General features: G+C 37.3%; 1 protein-coding gene across 1 annotated transcript; it reads left to right on the forward strand.

Moving 5' to 3' along the window:
- The first annotated feature begins 21 nt into the window (after window positions 1–21).
- KCNA3 (potassium voltage-gated channel subfamily A member 3) lies at window positions 22–16,630 on the forward strand. The gene is made up of 2 exons (XM_030868984.2): window positions 22–3,376; window positions 14,527–16,630. Exon 1 carries the CDS (start codon window positions 22–24, stop codon window positions 1,768–1,770), a length of 1,749 nt encoding a protein of 582 aa, XP_030724844.1. The 3' UTR covers window positions 1,771–3,376; window positions 14,527–16,630.
- Window positions 16,631–20,388: the final 3,758 nt, after the last annotated feature.

Consider the following 20,388-nt stretch of genomic DNA (forward strand, 5'->3'; position numbering starts at 1 on the left):
CCGCCGCCTGTTCCCCGCCGCATGGACGAGCACCTCAGCCTCCTGCGCTCGCCGCCGCCGCCGCCCTCCGCCCGCCACCGCGCCCACCCGCCGCAGCACCCCGCGAGCGGCGACGGCGGCGGCGGCGGCGGCGCCCACACGCTGGTGAACCCCGGCTACGCAGAGCCCGCCGCGGGCCCCGAGCTGCCGCCGGACATGACGGTGGTGCCCGGGGACCACCTGCTGGAGCCGGAGGCGACCGACGGCGGGGGTGACCCGCCTCAGGGCGGCTGCGGTGGCGGCGGCGGCTGCGACCGCTACGAGCCGCTGCCACCCGCGCTGCCCGCCGCCGGCGAGCAGGACTGCTGCGGGGAGCGCGTGGTCATCAACATCTCGGGGCTGCGCTTCGAGACGCAGCTCAAGACCCTCTGCCAGTTCCCGGAGACTCTGCTGGGCGACCCCAAGCGGCGCATGAGGTACTTCGACCCGCTCCGCAATGAGTACTTTTTCGACCGCAACCGGCCCAGCTTCGACGCCATCCTCTACTACTATCAGTCCGGGGGCCGAATCCGCCGGCCGGTCAATGTGCCCATCGACATCTTCTCCGAGGAGATCCGCTTCTACCAGCTGGGCGAGGAGGCCATGGAGAAGTTCCGCGAGGACGAGGGCTTCCTGCGGGAGGAGGAGCGGCCCCTGCCCCGCCGAGATTTCCAGCGCCAGGTGTGGCTGCTCTTCGAGTACCCGGAGAGCTCCGGGCCGGCCCGGGGCATCGCCATCGTGTCCGTGCTCGTCATCCTCATCTCCATCGTCATCTTCTGCCTGGAGACGCTGCCCGAGTTCCGCGATGAGAAGTACTACACCGCCTCGCCGTCGCAGGAGCTGTTCGAGACGGCCAGCAACAGCACGTCGGGGGCTCCCGCGGGAGCCTCCAGCTTCTCGGATCCCTTCTTCGTGGTGGAGACTCTGTGCATCATCTGGTTCTCCTTTGAGCTGCTGGTGCGGTTCTTCGCTTGCCCCAGCAAAGCCACCTTCTCGCGAAATATCATGAACCTGATAGACATTGTGGCCATCATCCCTTATTTCATCACTCTGGGCACCGAGCTGGCTGAGCGACAAGGCAATGGACAGCAAGCCATGTCCCTGGCCATCCTGAGAGTCATCCGCCTGGTGAGGGTCTTCCGCATCTTCAAGCTCTCCCGCCACTCCAAGGGGCTGCAGATCCTGGGGCAGACGCTGAAGGCTTCCATGCGGGAGCTGGGGCTGCTCATTTTTTTCCTTTTTATTGGGGTCATCCTTTTCTCCAGCGCGGTTTATTTTGCGGAGGCAGACGACCCCACTTCAGGTTTTAGCAGTATCCCTGATGCCTTCTGGTGGGCTGTGGTAACCATGACGACCGTAGGTTACGGTGACATGCACCCAGTGACCATAGGGGGCAAGATTGTGGGGTCACTCTGTGCCATCGCTGGTGTCTTGACCATTGCTTTGCCAGTCCCTGTGATTGTTTCCAACTTCAATTACTTCTACCACCGGGAGACAGAAGGGGAAGAGCAAGCCCAGTACCTGCACGTGGGAAGTTGCCAGCACCTCTCCCCTTCAGCCGAGGAGCTCCGGAAAGCGAGGAGTAACTCGACTCTAAGTAAGTCGGAGTATATGGTGATCGAAGAGGGGGATATGAACCATAGCGCTTTCCCCCAGACCCCCTTCAAAACGGGCAATTCCACGGCCACCTGCACCACGAACAATAATCCCAACTCCTGTGTCAACATCAAAAAGATATTTACCGATGTTTAATATATGAAACAAGTGACATGCTGTGCCCAGTATTGTGTGGAACGTGCCCCCTTGGTCTGTGTATGTCCTTGTTTTATACATTTCCAGACCATTCATCAAGGAAAGGACATGAAGAAGTGGAAAGCACACTTCATTCTCTCTCTCCCTACTGCTTCATACTGAAACAGGTGTCTGTTTTGCAAGTGGGCTGCATTCTCTCAGCTCTCCTTTTTTTCTCTCTCTCCCTCTCTTAATATTTCGAACAACAAACTTACTTTAAACTTGATTTTTAGCACATGCTCTGTAAAAAAAAAAAAAAAAAGACAAAAAAAGAAAACCAAACAAAAAAAACTACATCCTGGAAGGAAATGAAACTAAAGAACAGAGTAACTGTCTAACCTCAGAATCCAAAGGCAGCTGTTTCTTTACTAAGTAAAGCAGGCACATACTTAAAGGATGCTTCGGTTTGATGGACCCATCAACATTACTGAATATTTAGTTCAATTGCCAACACTGTGGATAGGTGGATGAAAAGTCTATTTAGAACAATGACTTGTAAACCCACCGTAAGTTTATTTGTTTGCAACTGGAATTTCTATGTGGAAGCCCCCCTCCCGGAATTTTAAGGATCTCTACAACTTTGAACTAAGGGAAATGCCCAAGATGTCCCGATCTGACTAATTAGTTTAACTCTTTGGGGCTTGTTAAGCATTTCGAAAGTATTAGACTAAGAGATTCCTATGAAATTCTGTATTCATTCTAGCTAACATCTATCAAAGTCTAGAAACAGATGTTTTCAGTGCTGCTGAGAGAAACAAAAAAATTTCCTAATGCATCTGAGAGATAAGCTTCTGCAGTATCACAAGAAGATTAAAGTGGCAGACACTCCTTCCAGCAGAAGTTACTAATTCGGACCTGACTGATGCAGTTCCCATAGCAACCCATGTTTCCCGGGAAACCCGAAAAGGTTGTCATGGCATCTCTTGCTCTCTAGCCCCACCCCCTAGCCCCTGCTGTTTCCACAGTAACCTTTCCAGATGGTTCCTACTTACATGATTTCACAAGGAAAACCACTGTTTGAATAAACCGCACAAGTAAAGTCTGAGAATCCAAAGTGGTGAAATGAATCACAAAATGCATATTTTTACTACAGAAAATCACTGATGTCATCCCATATTGACTGAATTGAAAAGGAAAATATCGTCATTGGAATGTTAAATATACACTACAGTAAGCCATGATTTGAATGAAATGCCAGTAATTAGGCAATCATTTTAAAAGATGCTTCTCTACTGTTTTCCCAAGAAGCCAACAAATGAAGTTAAAAAGCAAATGTCAAAGTGTTCTGCACATAAGCAAGTGAAAGATTCAGTCAATATACCTGAAACCTTACTACAAGGGACCTTCAGACTTCCTCTTTAAAAACATTATCCAGATCCCACAACAACAGTGTCACCATCACAGCCCTTGAAAAACTAAATATACTTGAAAAATATAAAGGATGCACACTTTTAACTGAGGGAATTGCAGACAATCAATAAGAAGGAGGAACAGGAAGTAACCAAACCTTGGAGAAGTACTTGCAAGTTTCAGCCATGTGCCAGGGATGGCCAGAAGACAGCATCAGGTGAGCACTGTGGGAGCTACTGAGAACACTCTCTTTTTGTACAGGGAACCAGGGGGGTACCATTCATATCTAGATTTGTGCTAACTTGCAAAATCAATAGTTTTATATTTATTATATGCTAGGTGCCTTTTAAAGATCATTTATAACACCTTTTCTGTTTGATGTCCAGGTTGCCAACTATTCTTTGGTTTCCATTGTTTATTGCAAAAAAGTGGGAAAAGGATCATTTCTCTTCAGAATAACCTTCACCCAAACTGAGCTGAAAATGATTCCATTCCTTTTACTAACCTCCTTGGCTTCTGAACAACGTGTTTCCCCTGAAAAAAGGATAAAAGGCAGACCTGCTGTTAGATTATTGGTCTGATTTCATTTACATAATTATTTAGTAGTGTGCAATTGTACAATTCTTCAAAACAAAGATGGTTAAAATTGCAATAAGGGTAACATTTTATTTTAGCATATTCCATTTATTGAATATACATTATATAAAGTATAAATTATACACTATGCACAATTGCTTTTTGGTTTGATAGGTTTAACTATTTTATCCTAGAGTAAGTGAGAGTAACACTATTTTTAAAGCTCATAAAATATTTTCAGGTAGTCAGAAGCCTACTTACTTTATTATTTGTGCATTTGAGAGAGTGAAAAATAATGATTACAACTATATAAGGGGGAAGAGGAGAAAAAGACAAAAGAAAAACAAACAGAAGCAAGAAATCTGTGTACCTGGTCATAGAGTCATTGTTCTTATATATGGTCTTCGAAATAGAACTCCTTTATCTAGTTCCCTTTGCTACTTGTTTGAGGCTTTAACATTGATCCACCTTTTGACCAAACTTTTGGTATTCTTAATGACCAGAAGTTGTTTTTAGGACCCATTTTAGTGGTGATATGTAGATACACTCTAGTAATTACATAAGAATAATTTTTGTATCTGTTCTTAAAAGATGTTAGCATAAAGATGAACAAAGTGCAGTAACAGTTTTATTCACAGTTACTCAGAAGATGTAGAAACCCTGATTAGTTCTATAAGTAAATTACGGTTGTGCCATAATATTTGGAATTGTATGGTTTTAAAATAACAGTAATACAAAGGAGACTTTTTTTAACCCAGAAAAATATGACTTTTGAGTCATAACTTTGAGGTAGTGGTCGCCATATTGTAAGCTCCTTGAAGGTTATAGGTTCTCTACAGGTCTTGACAAAGTTTTGGATTCTAGTGCCCAGCACCAAATGTAGCACCTTGTTTGTATTCAATACATTTGATGAGTGAATGGCTGTTATCTTACATTAGTGTTATTTTCAGGCTTTTAATGAAGTGATTTAAAGCATAAGTTCTGCAGTCATATTGCCAGGGTTTGAATACTGTATGACCTTGAGCAAATTACTTAATCTCTCTGTGCTTCAGTTTCCTTATTTGTAAAATGAGGATAATAAATAGTACCTCATAGGGTTGTTGTGTTACCCTCATAGGGTAAATGTTAATGCAGGTATATTGCATCAGAGATTTTGCCAAGAGATTACATTACATTATTTGCTAAGGGATTACATTATGATTGTGATCATTACAGGCACTGTATAATTAATAGCAAGTCTTGTGAATGGCATGAAATACATCAATTATCAGTGTCTTCCTATTTACTTTCTATAATAACAATAATAATTACGATTTGTTAAGGGTCAATCATGTCCAGGACACTTCTCAACTCTGCAAGGTAAGTGGTATTAACCCTATCTTAGGAGGGTAAAAAACAGATGGTTAAAGCTAAGTGATTTCCCTAAGACTTCACAGCTAGCAAGAAATCCAGCATGATTTAAAGCTAGGTCATTGTGGCCCCAAAACCCATGTTCCCTTTATTGAGTGACTTGAAAGAGATTGAGAAAATAAATTTCTTATGCTTTTAGGTTTGACTTCAGCCCATGTTACTAATTAATGAATTCATGTGAAGAACATATTTCCAGAAACGTAATTCATTCAGCGTACCGAAAAATTAACCCTTTTTTAACCATCAGATATTTTTAACCATAGGGACCAAATACGGTATTTAAATCAGATGAAGAGACTGACTTTTCTAGTAACAAAAGATTATTTTCTTACACGATTGATTTATCTGGATTTAATATTATAGTACTCAGAAAGTATAATTAGTCTTGGTAGTGATACCTGCTAGGACAATGGATATTTTTTCAGTTTTAAGATTAATTTCATATTTCCGTGTGTTTTAATCTACAAGAGATGATACTATTGCTATTATGCAGATTGTTATTTTTCCATCTTCTCATACTTTGCTTAGGTTACTGAAGAACCATGCCAGAAAATAGTATAAACATTTTGACTGTCCCTTATTAAGAAGGGGGAAATTACTTAGAACAATAGCATGGAAAGCAGAAGGAGGTTGCCATTTCATTGAAATTTGTGACATTATTGCCTAACCTAACCACTCCATGAATCTTTAAGAGCAACTGTGCTTAAAAAAACAATTAGAATATAATAGTGACCCACATGATAGTTGTAGCCCCTTCCCTGAGGTCCTAAGGCATTTAGAAAATGAAAATGGGTAGTGAATTGGGCTTAGAGCAGAATGCTGATGAGTCTAAGTTTACACATGCTACTTAGCTTTGTCAAACCACAGACGTCACTGAGCTCAATTGCTTGTTTTGAACGTTGAAAGGTATACGTATGTCTGTGTGTACAAGAGATTCATGGGAGGAGGTGTGATTGGATCAACACACATCTGTCAAAACCCTGGGAAAATGTATATACCCTATAGCTGGTGAATCCAGAGATAAAAACAATAACATTGCTATTGTTTTATTTCTTATGTATTGTTTTAAACTGGTATTATAGCAAATTTAAATACCCACCAACTAAGGTGACATAATCACAAATGGCTACACATAAGAGGAGTGTTATATCAGTTATTTCTCAACTTTGAAATAAAATTTGGGGATTGAAAATTTAAATACACAGTATGAAGAAATTCAAAGCTATGGTTCATATACATAAAGCTTATTGTTTACCTCTTTGGTATATAACATACTCAAGTAATTGCTTTGCTGATCATATATAAATCCAATATATATAATATATGCCAATAATCTATTCCTTTGAGAACCGTAACTGTAATTTACTGACTTCTCAATACATTTAAAATGTCAACATTTTCTACAGTAGTTACGAGTTCTTTCTACCTCTCAACTGTGAATAGAAGTGATAGCCCCTCCCACTAAGAAATGCAGAGAAGCACATGTGCCCCTGAGTCTGAAGACTTACAGAAACACTGTGAGATAGAGGTAAATGGGGAAGAGGATATTGAGGGATTGCATTTTAGGGTGGGGTTTTTCTTTCTGTTTTGTATTTGGCCTTTTAAACTAAGGAGAATAAGACTATTGCTTTTATACTACTAATTTCCTACATTTTGTGTAGTAATTTTATACATAAATGAAACCACTTGTTTTTTATAACCTGCTGAAAGTGGTTGATAATATTTGAGAGAAGGCAAATCAGAGAAGACAGGAAGAAGGGAAGCCATGCAGAACCCAAACCTTACCACTGTTACTCAGCCCCCAACCTCCTGCCAAAAAATGGCCATTGCCACAGAGTATACATGATAATAGTATTCTTTAAATTATTCAAACAGGTTAGAAAATTTTCAAATATTTGTCTTTGTTTTCAGTGATGCTATGAACTAATTTTGCCTTTGACATTGTAAAGAAAAAACATTTTACAAAAAAACGTTTTCATGTTTTTTCTCTCTCTTTTTTTCTTTTTTTTGGTACTGGATGTGTTTTTTCTTACATTTCAGAGTTTGCACCATTAAACCATCAAATGCATTAAAGAAGAGATCTGGAAAAGAGGCTTCATCATTTTCTTGGGAGCCATTTTATTATTGTTGCAATCTAAATAGTGCAGAATAGGAACTCTCGCTTGAAAAGTAAATCCTGGGATTCTGATTGTTAGTAAGATAACATTTAAATGAACAAAAAATCATGTTTCCTCCTATCTGAAGAATGTTAGGAATAAACCTGTGCATGCAGGGCTCTGACTTTGCAGATCCAGGGATCATAGCCCCCAGCATGGTGATAGGGAATGGAGAGGAGCTTTTTCTCTACCGATGAGCCCCCAACCTCACCCTCACCCCTCCCTTGAGAGCACAAAGGCTCTGGGGAATCTCTGTGGAGATCCCCACCAACTCCTTAGAATGAAAATCAGCATTGTGCCTACATGTTATAGGCCAATCAGCACTGCTGTTTCACTTGTTTTCCACTAAGTTTATTTTAAACTCTTTTTCTTTAAGAATCCTAAGGTTCTTATTTTTTTGCATTTAAACATGTTCCTTAAATTAAAGCCTTTAATTTAATTTGGAAGAGAAACCAGTGGGGTTAATTTATTACACACACGCCCCCCCCCCCCCCCACACACACACACACGCATGCACACACACTTCACCTCTTCATAAGTTATTTCCTATCCTAAGATGTATTTACTTGTTGTCTGTAGATCTAAACAGTCTAATTCTTTTTCTGAAAATTAGTGAATTTCCAAAATATTTGCTTTCATTCATATGTGCAGCATAAACATTTACAAATCATTTTTATTTTTTAAAGCCTTGCTTAAAAGGCAGTCTTATTGTATCTATTAATGGAGTAATATGTATTAGATTCAAAAAGTAGTAAATACATTCAGTCTATAACTGAGTTTTGTCATTTCGCCTCCTAAATATCTCTATAAAGAATCCACTTTTCTAGATCGCTACCACTACCAGAGTCTACACTCCTATCACCTCTATGCTGGATAAGTGTGAAGGTCTCTTAACTGGCCTTCCCACATTTCCTGTGGCCAACCTGACCCTTTCTCCACCTGCTAGCCAGAATGATCTTTTCGAGACTCGATCTGATTATATCACCTGCCTCTGCTTAAAATTCTCTCAAGGTTTTTTCCTGTTCTTTGGGTCTATTAGTATAGAGACCCAAAGGCCTAACATAGCCTTCATGGCCCCATAGGATCTGGCTCAGCCCTCGTGTCTAGCCTTATCCTATACCTGTGCTCCTTCCCTCATTCTGCTGTACTCCAGCAACCCTGATCTTCTTCCAATTACAGAATAAGCTCCCTTTTTAAGAATGGGGATCTTTGCAAATGTTCCCACTACTGGCCCCTTCCTTCCCTCCTCATCTCATTCACGTCTATTTTGACTTCAGTACTTCCTCCAAGATATCTCTCATGACTGGTTTAATCAATTCCTCTATTATGGTATATTTCATCAAATTTAAGTGCTTTTGATTATTAGAACCACCATTATTTTATATGCCTTTAAAAACAAAGAAAACCTGCCAATTATACGGGAAAGTACCAGTGATTTTAAGGTACATCCTAATTTCATAGCTGCTCAAATCTAAAACAGTATATCTTAGAATGAGTTGAATATAGTATGTTATCTTGACATAGCTGTAATTTTACATTAATTTGTGTTGTATAATTAATGTCTATTTCCTCTGTGAGAGTGGGGACTGTATCTCTCTTTGTTCACCGTTGAATCCCTTCCCATTCTCTCTGGAATCTGTTCAGGCTTTCACCCCTACCACTTCACCAAAAGTGTACTTTTCAGGGTCAGTGGTGACCTCCTATAGCTATACCCAGGGCCATTTCTCAGTAATCACTTCATTTGACCTATCAGAAGCATTTGGCACTGTAGAATACATTCCCACTTCTGGGAAGAAATTTTTCATTTAACTTTCAGGATACCACACTCTGGATTTTCTTCCTACCTCTCTGACCTTTCCTACTCAAACTCTTTTACTGGTTCTTCCTCACCTCTCCCGGGTCTTCATGTTGGAGAAACCCATGCTCCATGGCTTAGTCCTTAGACCTCTTTTCTTTCTGAATTCAGTCTTATTCTCATAGCTTTAGATGATCTATACGTAAATTTATATCTCCCACTTGGACCCCTCTCCCGAACTCCGGATTGAATTTCCGATTGTCTACTTGACATCTCCACTTGCACAGCTAATGTCTATCTCCAACTTAATATATCCAAAACTGAGCTTCCTTCTCCTCCCCCACCCCCGCCATCAAGCCTATGCCTCCTGACTTCTTCCCCATCTCAGTTACTGGCAACTTCAATTTTCCAGTTGCTCAAGCTAAAATCCTTCGAATCGTCTTTCTCTCTTTCTCTTACACCCCTTATCCAATCTGTTTGCAAATCCTATTGGCTCCACTTTTTAAATGTTTCCAGAGTCTTACCACTTCTGCTACCATCCAAGCCATCGTTATCTCTCATCTGGTTTTTACAGATGATTTTTAACCTTCCTGACTGGCCCCCTGCCTCCTATCCTTTCCCCTGCCTAAGTCTATTCTCAACATAACGGCCAGAGTGTTCCTTCTAAAACACTTGTCAGATCATGTTACTTCTTTGCGGCAAAACCCCCACTTGACTCCCCGTTTCACACAGTATAAACTAAAGACCTTACAGTGGCCTACAGGGCCCTACCTCATCTAGCCCCCTTTACCCTTCTGATCTTATTTCTGATTCCTCTTCAGATTCATCCTTAACTGCAGCTGCACTGGCCTCCTTGCTTTTCCTCAAATATATCTGGCATGCTCTATTCAGGTCTCTGTACTTCCTATTCCCCTGCCTGGAAGGCTGTAGCGTCTGCTCTCTGCACGGCTCGTTCTTTCACCTCCTTAGGTGTCACTGTCTCAGTGGAGCCTCTCCTGGCTGCTCTGTTTAAAATTGCCACCTCCACAGGACTCCCTATACCTTCCTCTGATCTGTTTTATCCTCTAAAGTATTAGACATTTCACTTACTTTGTTTATTGCTGTCTTCCCTTCACTTCCATGAGAACAAAGATTTTTGTCTGTTCTTTGGGACTGTATCCTCCAAGGCCTAGAATATTACCTGGAATAAGGTTAGTGCTTAATGAGTATTTATTTGAGGGAGCGATGAGAAGAAGGGAATAGCATTCCAGTTTGAGCGTTTTTAAACTACAAACAAAATGTTCGTGTTGTGTATCTATGCTTCATTTTATCACTGTGAGGCTTGTACTCCTCACCATGCTCTTTTGGATGAAATTCCTCGTCATTGGTTCACTGGAGAAGCCTTCCATTTGGCAAAACATGCTCCAGCAGGGGCGTGTTAAATATAACATTATATGTGATGTCGCTCCTAATCGCCAAGGGTATCTGGAAGTCAGAATGCCTCACAGAGACGGTGTTTCCTACCTAATAGCTAATAGAATGCTCTTTATAAATGATATTCAGTATATACTTGTTGACTGGTTGACCCAAGTAGTACAGACAGCAAAAATCAGAACAAGCAAGTAATATATCCAGGAACTTACCTATCTAGCAGACATTCTAAGAAACTTCCCTGTAAGTTCAGTCTTGGTTTCAGTCAATAGTGAGTCCTTAAACACCCATGGGGTCTTCAGGACTATGGAAACTGATTGAATAAATTATTAGAGATCTCATCAATGAATCACGTTAAAGAATTATATTACTGTACATAAGGCCTTACTGGATAAAAGTATTTCTTTTACAATATAACCTAATTTTTCATGTAGTTGTCAAGTTATGTGGTAGGATCACAAAAATAGGCTATTTTTAAAAGTGATTTGTTCCTGTATGAAAGAAGATCCATCCATGAGAAATAAGGATGGATTCTTAGAATGACAGTTATAATGGCAAAACTTAAGCTGCTTCTAAATAAAATAAGATGGAAGGTGAGAGGCAGTCCAGTAGCATATGTTGGTATTGGGAGATTCCTAGCAGCCTTGAAAAGCCAAAATGTAGTATGGAATTACTGAAACTAATTAAAACATTGATATAAATGAGTACTGCAGATATTGCCATGATTTTAGGCAATATGATAACAAATGCACTTTCTTCTGCTGTAGGAAATGGGGATTCTCCTGATGTGAATAGCAAGGAACTTTCCCCACACCACTTCTTAATTTTCTCCTTTCCCTGGATTTCTCAGGCAGACCAGACCAGAGATTCACCTGGGTGTTGCCTCTGCATATGCAGTGGCACAATTTCCTTACCAGATACGTCACCAAATTAATCAAACCTAATGCATGTCTGCATATGCTTGAGGTTACATCTGTAGACCAGTAGAACTTAGAAACTCTTTCATCTTCTATCACTTTGTACAATTAAGACCACATACGACAGAGATCATTTCTCTCTTCTGAGGACCCATTGTTAGGACTTTTTAAAGAAATGACACAGACTAGAGAATTGAAAATGCATAATTTTCATTTCTTTTTTTTTTCTGGTTTTGGGTGAGGAATTGTAACGTTGTTTATTTTTATTATTTAACTCAATATGGGTTTTTCCAGATATTCTGTTGTAACCTGGTATAGCCAAGGTATTAGATATTTAAGAGGCAGCCTCACATGCCATTACATTTTATATTTACCTCAGGTAAGACTACAGGACAAAACAAAATACCTGGTGTATTTGAGGAATTCACTAATCTATTACTTTTATAAGAAATTGTAATTAAAATCAGTTAAACAAGAGTGACTATATGTGAGATTTAAAAATGTAGTAAGCGACTAAAATCCATAGAGAAATAATTTCTCCAAGTAAGAACTGTGTCTGAGTTGCTTTATACCTAGATTCTGTAAACTTTTTACCTGCAAACATTTTAACTCATTTTGAAAGGTCAATTTATATTGCTATAAATTATATTACTATAAATATATTACTATGTGAATTGAGGAGATTTATTTTTAGTAGACCTAAATACTGCTTAAAGTAGTATTGCTTATACCTCACAGCTCATTTTCGCATGACTTTCAGATTTTTGACAAAGCTCACATCTTGGCACATTACCAGTTTTAATCACTGTGTGAGTTTAAACTTTTTCTGCTCCCCAAGAGTGCATAATTTCCAAGAGGACAATCAGAGAATTATACATAACTTAGCAAGAACTCTTTCTAGTCCTTGGGGCTAATTCATGACCATTTAGCTGGTAGAATTTGTAGAAGTTGTTGATGTGCAGCCAACTGCAAGTTATTTAGTAGATGTCAAAGTATAGACACACGAGGACAAAGTTCCCATAACACCGCGTCACAGAATGATTTCAGCTTTTTCCTCATCAGACACAAGTTAGTGAGGCTAACAGGTAACCTGGATATCTGCATCTCTTTCATTTAGGCCTGAGTAGAGGTATCAGTTACTTTTTCACAGACTTGATAGCTATTGAAATTTGACTATTCTTATCCTTTTTTCTTGCTTTATATCTTAGAATATTTATTTGGTCAAATATTGATATCTTCAATTATAAGTCACCATTATACTTTCTTTCTCTCTTCTGTAATTTTGATACTTAAGTCAATGTTCATTTTTCTAAGCCCTTCAACCCATTTCTTAGCCACTAATAGAAACAATATGACTACCATCTAAAATCACTTTTATTTTTTGTTTTGTTTCTGTTGAATTGCAACTCCTTCCGCACCTACAGTCTATTAGGATGCCAAGCTGTACCAGACTTAATAATCCCAAGAGCCTTGAAGCAGGTATTGACACATGAAGTTAAAGAAAGCCCCAGCCCCTTATATAAAAAGGGTGCATCAAGAAAAGAATAGCTTAATAGAACCATCTCAAGGTAATCAAAGCTGCAGTAGCATTGAGCAGAAGCTAGGCACTGAGGAAATAAAAAGATTATCATATCATTCATGTTACTTGTGATTTCTTATAATTAGTTGTCATCAATAGCTAGTAGACCACTGTAATTTTAAAACTTTCATAATGAACATTAAGTGTACTATGATGCAAGAATGTACTCTTGCTTTTTGACTGAAGACCAGGGTTAAGAAGAAGTTACTTCCTTCATGAAGGATGAGCAAGTATAATCCAGACCAAAAAGGAAGACTTTTCACTAGATAATTTCCCAGAATAGTAGGTATACACCATGTAGTTTAGTGAGTGAATGAGTCTTGCATGAAAAGCACAGTCAAATTCCAGGTGGCCATGATTAGGCATTTACAACTGGTTTTGAGACACCTGCTAAGACCAGGAGTATTTATGAGAAACAGTCTTCTCTATGTATTATGATGGATTATATTCACATATTGAAATCTGAAGCTGAGTGTAGGATTTTCTGTTTTTGTATGTATAAGTATCACAATTAGTAAATCTCTAGAGTACATAAACCTAATTTTTATATATCCATTCATTCATTCAACGTATGTTTACTGCATAGCTCCTATGTGTAGACACTGTACAAAGTAATAGTGATTTATTCATTCACTGAGCATATAAAGTGTCTACTGTGTGCCAGACACCATTCTATATTCCGAATGTAGCAGTGAACAAGAGAGTTGTGCTGCCTTATGCTATTTTTAAGAAACACTTTATTATCCTTATTTCCAGATGATTTTTTTGTAGTTGGGGAGAGGAAAGCAATACACTTGAACTCCTATTTCTTGGTTCTCCACAGACCTTGGTTAAGTGGCTATTGTTATCTTAATTTTTTATTCCCTAAAGTGGTATATAACTGTACAGAGTTCATATTTTAAAGGATCAATAGATTTGAAAGTTATTTGTAATGACAGGGTAATCTGTCATTACAGATTATCTGTAGTTCTAGGTACATTTGTAGTACCTAGAACCTGGTTGTCAAAATACTCATTTTGAGACTGTTTCTCTCTCTCCTTTTTTTTCCTCTCCATAACACTTATCTATTCACTTCAAAGGAGTTCTCTTCTTAGATTACCACAGTGGGATGCACAGCCAGAAAAGAAACAACACCTTGAAAATACATTGAGAAGATTGATACATGTATTTTTCTAAAAATCAGTAGACTGTACCTTTCAGATGGTTGTAAAGATGAAGATAAATTTTCCCATTCCAAAAACAATCACATTGGTTTAGACTACATTTGGAATTCATTATTAATAAGGGGAAAAAGGTTCATAATTTCAGCATACTCTGAAACTGTTTCTGACTTATCAATTAAAAGCCCTCAATATGTGGTTAATGCATTTAGAAAATTAAGTTGCTCAAACTTCTCAAGGTAACAGTAAAAAAAAATAAAGTTTTTAAAAGTGTAATGAGTAGAATATTTAATATTGACCTAAAGTCTACAATTTTTTAAAAACTAAATATACAGTAAATTATTGTGTTTACTCTGTCCAACAGATACCTGAAGAGCCCTACGTAAAGAACTGTAGAGCTGCACTGACCAGTAGGATGCTCTTTTTAAATTGCTTAGATCAAGAATACAGTGTTGGTTATATTGCTGATGGACAGTGATCTGTCTGCCAGCACATACTTTTGTTTCAGTTGACATTAAATAACATGTCTCTAAGAAATGCTTCATATACAAGAAACAGCTCTGAACCTGGAGGATTCTCTTCAAATTGTGTGCAATATAAAAGATATTGACCAAGAAATAAAGAAGAACATTAAAAATAATAAAGTATCATTTCAACCTTTTGACATTTTGATGATATTTAATCATCCAAAAACTAATCGCTACTGCTAATAAAGAAAACCTAAATGTTTGTTTCTAACAAGGCAACTTATTACACTGTTTTCTTCTTTCATTTAATTACTGGACTACGTTTAATCATGATGTATATTAATGTTATCTTCTCTGTTCTGAGTTATGTGCAACTTTATTTGTGAACGTGTGTTTTGTACCAAAGCCTCTCATACATAAATTAGCCCGTTTATATGTAAATAAGCGAAGTCTACACTGTGCCCAGATGAATGGTATTAAAGACAGACTTGCCTAAAAGAAACGTGCCTTGCTTGATTAAACATTCTTTTATTTTTTGATTCAAAATGATAGATTTGCAAATTAGTCTTGTAGGTAGGTTTTAGCAGAGCTTAACTTTAAAAAATATAGTAGTACCTATTATATGTTTAAGTTGTCTATCTTAACTAAAATTTTAACATTTAGTTATACCTTTCAACAGTTCATATATAATATACTAATTTAATTTAGTTTTCATATGATGTTTGGTGTGGTGAGACAAAGCACATTCTTAAAGATATATACAATATTTCATCTAATGTTTTAAGAATTTCTTTAAAAATTGTATCTGTAAAAGTTTTCTTGACTCATTTTCTATTTTTATATTCTTTTAGAAATGGAACTTTTTTCAGTTAAAAAGAAAAGCAAAGTTTTATTTGTAAAAGAGATTTAGGAGATCATTAAAATGGTTTCCCATTTGGGGACATTTCACTTCTGTGCCATTATTAATGTATTTACTGTGACATTTCAGCAGAATGGTAGCTATTTGCATATTATTTAATAAGCCTTATGGAAAGTTAAACTGTGAACATTTAATATAAAGAAGACTTTTCATTTCCATATTTCATTTTCAAAATATACCTGAACAAATGTGTAAAACTCCAACCTCCTGCTATTTAAATGCATAACAATGCTAAGTTATAATACGAGTACTTGTAGAATTTCAATTACTATCAAAATATTGTTGTAGGAAAGCCAAAATTATAACACTTTTTGATGTCCTGTAGAAGGAAATGCAGGTGATGAATTTCACTGTTAACATATAAGAATCAGTAACTGAAACAATCTTATACCTACTAGCAGCGAAACAGACAGGAGATACAATCCAGGTAACTTTCTTTGAGGCAACGTCTACAATGGATTTTGCACAATCTGCTGGTAATTTCTCTGGTCAAAACTTTGAGACCAGATCACTCTAGGAAAAAAGGAAGTAAAAGAAAAATGACAGCTGTCTCAGATTTGAGCTATGTGAACCTCCAATCTGGATAATTTGTGATTAAAGTGAAAATATAGCCACCACGGTGTTTTTGCTCTGTGTTAGCCTGTGTAGTAGAGACACTGGCCCAGAGAATAGTCCATTTCCAGCCACCTTAATACTCATAACTGATGATCACAGCCTGGTCACATCAGCTATTGGGATGATTGAAACAAACCAAACAACTGTCCTAATAGGAGGTCTTAGAACATGCAGATGTTTTAGTAAGGATCAGTAGGTGTTACCAAAATAGACACAAGAGCTACCTTTATAAAATACCAATGACACAACCTTAAGCATTATAGTATGTTTAATATCATATCCACATTATTATTATAGGCTACAGTTTCAAATAAAGACAAAATCTGGGGCTTCCCTGGTGGCGCAGTGGTTGAGAGTCCGCCTGCCGATGCAGGGGACGATGAGAGGCCCGCGTACCGCAAAAAAAAAAAAAGACAAAATCTGGACTTTGCAATAAAACACAGTATGGTACCAGATGAAGAAACTTGTCATATCAAGTATGGTTCACCAAATGGGTAGTAAAAATAGTATTATTCTAGATATCAGGAAACCAGAATTCTTACCCACTTTCTGCCTGTGGGACCCTAGATAAGTCACTTACCACTGCTAGGCTTCAGTTTCCTAATGGCAAAATGAATGTTCTGGGTTACTCTCCAAAGCCCTTTCCAGCCCCCAAATTCTCATTATATGCATTTGAAAAGGCTTTGAAGCATACTTAAGTACTCAGATTTTTTATGAATTTCTGAAGGAATGAATAAATTGAAATAAGATTTAAGTCTTGAAAGTGTCATAAATATATCATTCTTCAAATTGCTTGTGAGAGAGAATATGGGATTTTTTTCTCCTCTGAGAATTGTCACTGGTCTATAAATGGGATCATGAAAAAGTAGAAAAAATCACTCTCCGGAATGGAAACAGATTAATGTATTACCTGAAAAGGAGGGGAGGTTAGTTTTTTTAATTTAATTTGATGTTAAGGTGATTTGAAATCATATATGAAATGCTAAAGCTATAGCAGAGCTTTATCATACTCAACATTATAATCCTGGGAGTAGGAGAAGGTAGGAAGAGGTTAGAGAGATAGGAGTGTTTGCCTTATGATCTCTTGATTATTTCCGCATAAGCCGCAGTTTGGTAGAGCAGGTGTCTCTGTGCTTTCATGCTGGCTTTACCAATAACTCTCATGTGCCCTAGGAAAGTCCCTTTAACGTCACTGAGCCCCAATTCCTTTTAGTAGTCTGTATGCTTCTTTACATCTTTGAAAATTCTGTATTGTTTTCAGATGGTTGTAATATACATGTTCATGTCCATGTTGCTCCCCTCCAGTCACTTAGATGCCACATCTCTACTCATGTGACTGAACAGACTGCAAATCCAAACATTCATGTTTCCAATGTTTGCTAATTGACTTCAGCAAGATGTAAAACATGGAAATATTTTTATTTTGACCACGGTTTAATTATGATTTATCATTTCATCTTTGAATGTTGTTAATTGTCTAAATGAAACGTCTGCTCAAGTGAACCTTTTTTAAAAATGTTGTAGTTGAATAAACACTTAGCAAATCAAAATTAAGTATATTATGTTTCCCAGTGAACTGTAGCTGATTGTAAGGTGCATTTTTGTCACATTTAGAAGTTAATACCTTTTTGGCCCCAGAAACAATGGCTATGAATTAAAATAATATTCACAGAATTTTGTAAATTTTTGTGAATAAAAAAGAGGCTTGATAGAGCCACATTGTAATTAATTTTGCTCAGGAGTGAGAAACAAAATTCAGGGATAACCCAAACACTTCTGTTTGGCTTTAGTGGACAGTTGGGAAGACGAAAGGTTATAGGTTTTGTACGACATAGGTAAGATGCCCATAGGCAATTATACCCATTGTAAAAGAAGAGTATATTCTGGTTGCTGGTTTATGGTAGAAAGAGATTAGTATAGAAAGATGCTAAAATATGGACACTAGAGAAATTGTTAAAATGATAGTCCATTTGAATAATACAGAAATATTTTGTCATACTGAGATTATCTGTCCAGAAGTATAGTCTTATATCCTTCCATTCAGAAAAGGGGGCAGTTTTTAAAAACCTCTATCATAATAGGAAATGTATGTTTTGACTAGTGGAGCAATTCATTAAAACATTTAATCTGGTAATTTTGGTAATGTGAATCTGAATTTTCACTTTCGGTGTAATTAAGTCTCTTAATGTATTAGTGTTAGTGATCTTTGTAAGAAGTAATTTAACTATTTTTTTTAAAGTTGATGAAATTTGCTAAATGGTGATTCTAGCATATTGTGTTAATAGTGTATCTTACAACAATTTGTGAACTGACCATATGAAATCAAAACATAGTAGTATCTCTTCCAGTAAATTGTTTCCATGGTGTGATCTCTTAATACCAGGTTTGGGGTGGGGAGGTTAAGTATTTAGTTTACATAAAACTAACTGTCAAACTGTTTTTCCTAAATGCCATGAAAGTGTATGATTATAAACAAAATAGGAATATCCTATTAAGGACACTGTATAGACCATTTTTGAAATGATATAATTTCTGTTAAAAAGTTTCTACACATATGAGGGAAAGCAAGCAGTGTGTGTAGTATTTCTATGTAATATGCTAAATGTTTTAGAATCCATTTTTGAAATCTTATGCAGATAGAAAGTATGCACATATCAGAAAAACAAATACAACTACAACACTTCAGTTTTTTCAGAGATGTCTTGCATTTATTATCTCATACTTTTCAAAGATCATTAACATATCTTATTTAATCTTAAAATATCCTTATGAAGTAATAATACTATCTGAAGTTTAGAGATTAAACAACCAAGATTTAGAAAGATTATGACTTGTCCAAGATCATATGGCAGCAAATGACTTTAAATCTCATGTTCTTTATACTTTTCATTCTCTGTCAAGTTATTTTTTTTTCTACCACTGCCATGATCTTTAAAACTTTGACTAAAATTTAATTCTAAATGATACATTGGGAAATTTCAGGTCTAAGCTACAAGGCATGGTTGCTGTTATTGTCAGACCTTTTTAGATACTTCCAAAATATAGTCCTCCCTCAGGTAGAGAGCCAAACATTTTCCATCTAAAACATACTAAGTCCCCTCACTCTGACCATAGGCATTAAATCAGTATGATGTCAAAAATCTAGACTGAAAGATTATCTTCTCCACTGGTCTCCTTTCTAATTTCCTTTTAAAAAAGTCCATCACAATGACTGATTTCTGAACAGTTGAAAGAAGCAATAATCAACCCAAGAAACCACAAACATTCTCATTCAAAGAAAACATACTGTGAGACCCACCATATTAGCCATTTTTCAGTCTATTGTTTTTCATCACATGTATTCTGTGATTAGGGGAGGACAGGGAATGGGGAGTGGGTAGAAAAACTGCCTTTATTTTAAGAAAACTCATTATTTCCTGTAACTATTCAAAAAGAATTGGTATCAAGTATTAGATAACAGAATTATTAACATTTAGCCATAGTTCAAATATGTGGTAAAGTTGATGCACATATTTAAAAATCCACTTAAGTAATTTCCTGGATAAAATTAAAATCTGATGACCGCTCAGTTTGAATATGGAGAACATTCATGTGTTAATCCATGACATAATACTACATTTTAATTCTTTTCTCAAACAACAGAGAGACACTGTAATTGCTTTCCCTTGTGAATCAATAGTCTGTGATACATTCTGTACTTTTACTGACTAGCAACACAGTGTTACTGTAAACAATTAAATCGAACATAAGCTATAGGATATCAGAATTTAAAATTTTGTATCCTTAAATGTAGTTCTCTTCATCAGATAAGTCAAACAAGTGTTATTTTGTATGGAATGAAATAATAATCATTCTTAAACAATGACATAATAAATAATGGAACTCTGAATAAAGTGTAAAATCAAACCATATTTTGTATTTTTCTATGTTTGTCTTCCTTTGACATTGAATTATGTTAATTTGTCACATATTAATGTAGAGTTAAAATAAGCTCTTATGCCATGTTCTGTAATGTTCTTGACATGATAATTTTGGGCCTTCTGTTAAGTAAATAGCAGTAAATACCTGTGAGTTGATTATGTGATATTTTCCTCTGATTCCTTTTATAAATTTGTCATTGGACTTAAAGTGTTTTCATTGCAAATGTTACGTGCAGAATTCAATAAAAATACCAAAAAAAAAATCCTGTTACTCATATTAATAATTAGCTCCAAATCCTTCTTCC

This window comes from Globicephala melas, chromosome 1 (genome assembly GCF_963455315.2).
Source record: "Globicephala melas chromosome 1, mGloMel1.2, whole genome shotgun sequence".
In the NCBI taxonomy this organism is placed as follows: Eukaryota; Metazoa; Chordata; class Mammalia; order Artiodactyla; family Delphinidae; genus Globicephala; species Globicephala melas.